Consider the following 8,048-nt stretch of genomic DNA (forward strand, 5'->3'; position numbering starts at 1 on the left):
TTGAGCAACCGGTGAGCAAGGCATAAGAGCATAAATTGACAGCGTTCATGCAGCACCTTTTTGCCATTATGACCACTCAAGTTGCCTCACATTCAGCAGCTAATCCATTCACACTGAAGGCGAAAAAACAACTATAAAGTGCAAGTGTGTATCAGATGAGATCATCTCCCATTTTGTTTTATTTCTACATGCTAAGTTGGTTCTCATTAATGCTAACTGAGCTTGCCTGCCGGACACAAGATGGATGAGCTCATTTGTTTGTTTAGGATAAATATCGCTTAACTACGCCCAACACCTCAGGGAACCCAAATATCGCAATTCTCAGTTTGCCTTGTGTTCTGAAGCCGTCGAGCGGAGCGCTGCTTCGAGTATGGTGGCAATTAATACACGAGGTCATTGCTCTAGTTGAGGTATTTTGAACTCAAACCATGGCCCTTAAATTGACCTTTTCAAATGTTCCATCACCGAAAAAAAGAGAGAACAACATCAAGGTTTTTGCATCCGTACAAATTCACTTTCCACTTACACTGTCCTTGTGACCTGCACTCTCTTCGTAGAATTCAGCAGTTGGACGAGGAGAATAGTGAATTGTCCATGAGCATGTGCCGACTCAAGTCACAGACGGAAAAACTGGACGAGGTGACTTTCTTTCTTTCTTTCTTTCTTTCTTTCATTCTGTCATGGTTTTTTACTTAGTTACGTATAGCGCACGTCACTATCTCTTGCTCTTCTTTTTGTTTTGTTCCATTGTCACATCTGTCTGCTGCACACCCACTTTCTATGTGATAATGAAATTATCCTCATTAACTGAGGAAGTATCACCCCCCCACACACACACACACACACACACACACACACACACACACACACACACACACAAACACACACACACACACAAGCACACAAACCTAATATTGAACAAAGAATAACCTTTTTAGAATAAGACTTTAAATAAACAAAGAACCATCTTTCTGGGACATGTTATATGCAATATAATTATACAAAGTGTAAACCTCGAGTGTGTTTTTTGGTGTGTGTGTCAGGAGAAGCAGAGGATGACGGACAAGCTGGAGGACACCAGTCTGCGTCTTAAGGACGAGATGGACCTCTACCGGAAAATGATGGACAAGCTGAGGCATAACAGACACCAGTTCCAGAAGGAGAAAGAGGCCATGCAGGAGGTGGGAGGAAGGGGGAGCACACATGCACATACACACCAACATACACCACACATAAAAAGATACACACACACACACACACGGATTCAGACACAAACACATACACACACACACAAACACAAACACACACAACCTCAGTAACATGGCTGATGGTGTTGGTGCCTCAGTACGCCTGGTGGTCCAAACACCCTCCAGGACACATTGTTCTTACACGTCGGCCGTCTTCTCCGTGATCCCAGCTGATCGAGGACCTGCGGCGGGAACTGGAGCACCTGCAGCTCTTCAAGCTGGAGACGGAGAGGCCCGGGCGCGGCCGCAGCGCCTCCTCTGGCCTGGCCGACTTCAACACCAGGACCAGGGAGATGGAGCTGGAGCACGAGGTCAAGAGGCTCAAACAGGTACCGACGGGCTCGTCTCACACGGTGCCACTCCTGGGTTCCAGCACATAATGAATTTAAAAGGAAGATGTGCGATACGGAGATAACTACGTACATGAGATCATCTAGTTGACTAATTGAAACGCGGCGACGCTAATGCAGGAAAATGGCCTTGGCCGCACAGCCGGATGACGATGGACATCCCAAACCATTCGAGGCTCACAGTACGTAACTAAGGAGTTCAGCTCGCAACCGGTTGTGCTGCATTACAGTGACGGTGTCGGTGTTTGATCTGAGGATGACTGTGTCGCTGTTAGCAGCTTCTTACTCTCACACCACGCCTGATATACTGATTGATACTGTTTCAAGGGTGGAATGCGGTTCAAAATAAATGCACTTATAGATTTTCGTTAGTCTTTTATTTTTTTGTTGTTGTTTTTGATTGATTTGTTTGTTTTCTCCTTGTATGTTGACAAAGGCAGATGGAAAAGCTACACACACACTTTGAAATAAACTAAATAACTTTTTTTCTATTCACTGCTTTAAAAAGGGTTACCTAACCCTGTATTTTATGTCTTAAAAAAAAAATCCGAAATTGGACAAATGAAATATATCAAACCTTATCATTTTTAGAGTAACCCTATTTCAATTCCTGATAGTATCTTGCATTGGTTATAGCACATCCTGATTTTCCCCTGCAGGGTTTATTAAAGTGTTATCTTATCAGCACAGGTGTGGTACACCATGTTCTTTGTGCTCTTTCGGTTCTGTCTGTCTGTTCTACGTAAACAAATGCTGCACAGCACAGCTCTTTCCTTTTCACACAATATCACGTGCCACGTGTCTGGCTGCCAAAGTTTGTGACTCAAATGTCATTGCTGGCCTTCCAGGCCTCGCTAAGTGCACAGACCTGCTCTCAAGTAAAGATGACAGATAAGGCCGTGTTGAGAGGGTCTTTAAGATGTCCGTTAAGATAAGGCACAAACAGCAAAAATAAATGTCAGATATTGCTTACTGCTTTCCTCTCAACCTTTTGAAGTTGTAGTACGATGGCTTAGGTTTCATTTGGTTGCGTTCAGGGCTGTCTATTGCTCCTCAGAGCCTCTAAATGGTTTTGCACTTTACTATAAGAGTTGATCATTTCTAAGTCTTCCAGCTTGAAATGAATGGATACCACTTCTTCAATAATTACTGGTCTGAACTTTGACCTCACTTGACAGTTGTAGACTTGCAATGATTGGCATGTACTGCACTTCCCTCCACTAAAGACCTCTTAAAAGCTTCTATTTATCCCAAAAATCACATTTTCTTTTCTCTTTCATATCTGATTGTTCTATGCGGCTATGGGTATTGGATCTTTTGTTTCGAGAATAGTCTAGGATACTGGTACCCTGCTTTAGCCTGGTATCTGACCATTATCTGAAGCCAGTATCAGTACCAGGCCACCCATACTTAGAGCTAGGGGCTGGGTTAATCATGTGACATACTCAGTTGAAAAGAGTTGCTGATTTCTGCTGTATCAGTGTTGTTCCTTGGGCTGTAATGATCCTTGCGTGGCCTCAGGCCAGGCCTGGCACAGAACCAAGGAGAGGATGGTATTGGTTTTCTGTCACATTCTGTCTTATGTTATCTCTCTTTATCTCACTCCCACTTTCTCTCCCCCGTATTTTGCTGTCTCTAAACAGTTACTTTTATTACTCAGTCATTTTCCACAGCTCCAGAATTAGAACCGCTATCACATGTCATGTTTTACAGTTTTTCTTTATAGTTCTTGCGATACCTCTGCCATGATGGCGTATACACTTCCCAACACATGGATAAACTCCCCACCTTACACTTGCTGATGCACCTCTGTATTTGTGTGTGTAAATGTTTGTGTCCAGCGATTTTTGTCCACGGACTTTCTCCCCCCTGAATTCCAGCACCTGCTTTTGGCTGGGGCACAGCTCCGTCCAGGTCCAATGGTAAAACTATGTTTCCTGTCAACTTTGACCTCGCGATTAACCACTAATCATAATGAAGTCGGATGAACTTGTCCCTCGAAGCTGACCTGGGGTCAGTGCTGCTATTTGCCCAGTATGTTTGCGTGGCTAGGAGAAGGGGCCGCTGGCTGACCTCTTGACAGCACTCAAGGGCAACTTCATCATGGAGCACAATGGCAACCGAAGGTAGAGCCACAGCAGACCTTGCAGTCTAGCAGCTTGTGCTGTAACCCCCCATAACCCGTGTTCCGTCCTGTAGGTGTTGCCAAAATAGTTGTTTGTTGCTGTATTTGCTGCTGGCTATGGTGCCGAAAGGGGTATTTTGACCGAGGGCCGGGGTAGTTTCATTTCAAAAACAGTTTTCTAAACGAGCATGAGGGGAGTTGACCGGTGAGCACCACGGAAACAGACGATTGGAAATGAAATGCACAAGTGATGCTGTGCCTTCACTTTAGCTGATATCAATTCTCTCTCTCTCTCTCTCTCTCTCTCTCTCTCTCTCTCTCTCTCTCTCTCTCTCTCTCTCTCTCTCCGACTGCGCTCCAGGAGAACCAGAAGTTGAGGGAGCAGAACGACGAGCTAAACGGCCAGATCCTCAGCTTGAGTCTCCACGAGGCCAAGAACCTGTTTGCAACACAGACCAAGGCTCAGTCTCTGGCCGCTGAGATAGACAACGCCTCCCGAGACCAGGTACAAACACTGCAGGCTCAAAAGTCATTCAAATGACTGAAAATATGACTGAAAAGGAAGTTTGTAACTAAATCAGAAACCATTATTGAACCCATTATCCACATAGTATATACATAGTATCCGCTATAAATGTACTCTGGCTGGCACTGTAATTGCTTTTATGTGCATTACTCACGTAGTGTGTGTGTTTCTAGGTCATGTCTCCACAGGGAATATGTACTAGAATTCAAATTATAGCACATTTGATCAGTTTGCTTAATATTGAGGTCAATGCAAAGACTGTATCCAGCATAAAGACATTGACAAGTAATGCTACAACTACCACCCTATGTTACTAGTGAACCCCTATTAAAATCACAACTACTGTACGAAATAGGAAATAGAAAATAACAATGCATGTGACATTGTACACCCCTCCCCAGCTAATGGACGCCCTAAAGGAACAAGAGGAAATTAACTTCCGCCTGCGGCAGTACATGGACAAGATCATTCTGTCCATCCTGGACCACAACCCGTCCATCCTGGAGATCAAGAACTAGCAGCCGCTCAGCTGGGACGAGAAACCTCCTCTAATGTTCTTAACGTTCGAGGAGGTTTGATCGCTGCAGTTTTTTTTAATCAGACTCTGGAATCTCTTGAAGGAACAGGGGGGGGGGGGGGGGTGGTTGCCATGAAAGAAACTGGAGCTACCCTGGAAAGCTGGAACAGAGGCAACGTAGAGGCACATCGCCCCCTGGTGACGGACGGAAAGTTTCCTTTTTCCGAGAACATTTTGTCTTTCTTTTTAGGAGTAGGCATTTGCAATAGGAGTGTCGGAGTCAGCGTCAGTCGCTGACTTAACTGTCTTACTGTGACCCATCAACTTTCGAGACCCCCATTTGCCTTGTCTTTCTGTTTTGCAGCGTTAGCATTGATCTCACGGGACTGGAACACTGGTGTTTTCTATCTGTGAATATCCTCTTCTCACGTCGCACTGAAGTCACTGGCATCGCCATGTAGAGTACACTGAACGTATGCCAACGCTGTGTTGTACAAAGACAAGTTTGCGGGCAAACCTATTGAGATGAGTGGACGGGTTTGTGAGGAATCCCATGTGGGATATGCACCGACAAACATGAAGGTTGGGTGGAATGAGCCCTGCCTGCCTGTCAGCTCCCTTTGAAAGAGAGAATAGGCTCAAAGTATGTGAATAATAATAATAATAATAATAATAATAACAACAACAAAAAAAAAAAACAATGGAACAGAGGAGCAACCACAGCGTATCATCAAAGGGGTCCGAGTTGAAGAGAGATACCTTGGCAGGGCAAGGGGACAGGCTGGGTGACAAGATGCGGAAGGTTTTTCTGCGGAGACCTCAGGGGTCAGACGTCGGACTATGCATATGAGGGGTGGAGAGGATTAGTGAAGTCAATGAGGGTTAACCGAAGGTGAAGTTTGTGTTTTGATTTTTTTTTTTTTTTTACTGAGAAAATGTCTTCCAGGAGTTTTCATCAGCACTTGGCAGTGTCGATCGGTTCAAGGTTGAATTGGGGTTTTTTTTTTTGGGGTTTTTTTCGGGCGGTTAAGTGAACCCATCACTTCACGGAACAGGAAATACCGCCGAGGACGTCTTGGCTGTTTTTGGCAAGCTGCAACAGTAGAATCGTACACTGTAGAGCAATACACGAGACGGGAATGTGATGCGGAGGAACGCACTGATGTGAATGTAAGACGATGTGTTCTGGATTGAAGGTTTGAATGACTGGACCCTGTGGCGTTGGGGCATCTCACTAACCTTTTAACCATCTAATATGAAAATACTGAACTTAGTATGATCTTGAAGATACATAGGCGCTCATTATTTGGGCACAAATGATAGGAAAAGCAACATCATTGAAGGGCGTGTGGTACTGTACGTGTCTCAGTGACTCATAATACTGTAAATATCATGAATGTATCACGTGGTGTTTGACTTTCCGGGGGGCCTGAAAGGCCTCTGTCTTTAATTTGTAGGGTTGGACTGTAATAATTGCATACAGTAGGGTGCCGTGTTGGTCAGGGCATTAGTAGGAAAAGGGGGAAGACATACAACCTGCTGTATTAAGTAATTGTACTAAACTTGTGTTTTGCTTACTTGCACAAAAGAGCAGTTTGTTTCCTTTTGCATGGTTGACCTTTACTTCTGTCTGTGCCTTTTGAAGACACGTTTTTCAAGATGTTGCAATTGCTTGAAGGTGCATTTGAATCTGAGTCTGGCTTATTTTCAGTACTTGTAAATGTTGTACATATGTAGTGATAATTTGTATTCCTGTGCCACGCATCTCTCCTTTTCAGACGACAATGTGAGAGCTGTTTTATACAAGGAAGTGCTTGTGATATCCTAGATGTATTTCCAGTTAAAGCGCCATGGCGTCAAGGCTTTGTAAAGTACGCAGATTAGCATTACGGGAATATATTGTTGATGTCACGATTTATTTTGAATGCAGTGTCATTTTTAACTCTTTGATTTGGTTACTTTGTAATAGATGCATTTCCGGCTGCTTTCAATTGTATTTTCTCTGATATGGTCAGCAACAGTCTTCCTTACTTAAATATAATGGTGAGCATAATGAGCAATATAACTTATTTATCAGTACCCACTGGTTTGTGTCTTTTTTGGGCATACAAAATGTGTCATCCTCCAACCACTGAATTCACTATCACTTTGTATTTACATATTCCAAATGTTTCCTCAGCTTTAGCAATTTCTCACCATTTGTCCCGGTCTCATCCCATAACAGATTAATTTCTGCCAATTCAAGCATAATTCAGTCATGGGCCAGTTCTTAAGGCCTTCACTTATTTCCCCATAACTCCACAGTAAGGTAGAGTTATGGATACAGTATACTTTAATTATCTGTTTCAGATGACTTTATTTAATTCAAATTAAAGGACACCATTCTGGAGAAATGAATAGATATGGGCGTATTTTTGTGTGAATTGCTGATGTTTCTCATCTACAAATGATGTGATGTACATGCTGTGCTGTACTGTGATAATTAAAACCCGATAACGCCCACACATATCTGCATTTAACTACGGGGATTACAAAGAGTGATATCATGGGCTCCTTGTAAAATCAAGGATTTAAATATTGCTCTTTTACATACAACGAATTTCAAGATGAATGTGAACCTTGATATTAAACAATGTAAAATCAGTAGTTTTAAAAAAAAGCCCAAATGCAGGATATATTTGCCTTTACCCTATAATAAAATATGTGAGAGTAAAATCCAGACCTACCAACCTTGGGAAAATATTTTGAGTACCACAACAGTGTAACAGGGAGTCTCTGTGGCGTTTGAGTTACTGCAGCTCAATGACTCCATCAGTTATTCACACCGTAGCCGTCTCGTAACGAGACAAATCACATTGTATGCAAGCTACTACGGCTAACTATATATACTAATTGATCGCATTAGGACATACCCCTTGAAATGCATCATCTCGTAAAGTTACCGAACATGTTTACCAACTAGAGATGCACCGATTGCAATTTTCTTGCCAGATTCCGTGATCGGAGAAATCTAATTTTCTGGTCACTTGGCCTCATTGTGTTTATCTGCTGTACGTCGATGACAAATACATCATGTGATCTGACCCCGCTCACGTGATAGGACAGCTGCACATACTACTGCTGCCATTTTCGGTTACCACAATAGTTAGATTGACACTGTGTTTATTATTGTTCATTATTCACTATGGAACAATAATAGAACATGAACAACATGGAACAGTCACTGAGTTCGAATAAAATAGAACATGGAACGGTCAATGAGTTCCAATAAAACAGAATATGG

The 8,048-nt window shown here is 43.0% G+C and overlaps 1 protein-coding gene across 1 annotated transcript in view; it reads left to right on the forward strand.

The window, feature by feature from the left end:
• rab11fip4b (RAB11 family interacting protein 4 (class II) b) overlaps positions 1–4,901 on the forward strand; it is a 71,509-nt gene extending 66,608 nt beyond the window's left edge. The window contains exons 10-15 of the mRNA XM_079999803.1: positions 1–11; positions 558–639; positions 1,044–1,181; positions 1,418–1,576; positions 4,084–4,227; positions 4,650–4,901. The exon at positions 1–11 is cut by the window's left edge and continues 130 nt beyond it. Of these exons, the coding sequence (XP_079855929.1) occupies positions 1–11; positions 558–639; positions 1,044–1,181; positions 1,418–1,576; positions 4,084–4,227; positions 4,650–4,766 (651 nt within the window). The 3' untranslated portion in view covers positions 4,767–4,901. The remainder of the gene's footprint in view (positions 12–557; positions 640–1,043; positions 1,182–1,417; positions 1,577–4,083; positions 4,228–4,649) is intronic.
• The last annotated feature ends 3,147 nt before the right edge of the window (positions 4,902–8,048 follow it).

The sequence above is a fragment of the Zeus faber genome, assembly GCF_960531495.2.
Source record: "Zeus faber genome assembly, chromosome: 4".
Taxonomy (NCBI): domain Eukaryota; kingdom Metazoa; phylum Chordata; class Actinopteri; order Zeiformes; family Zeidae; genus Zeus; species Zeus faber.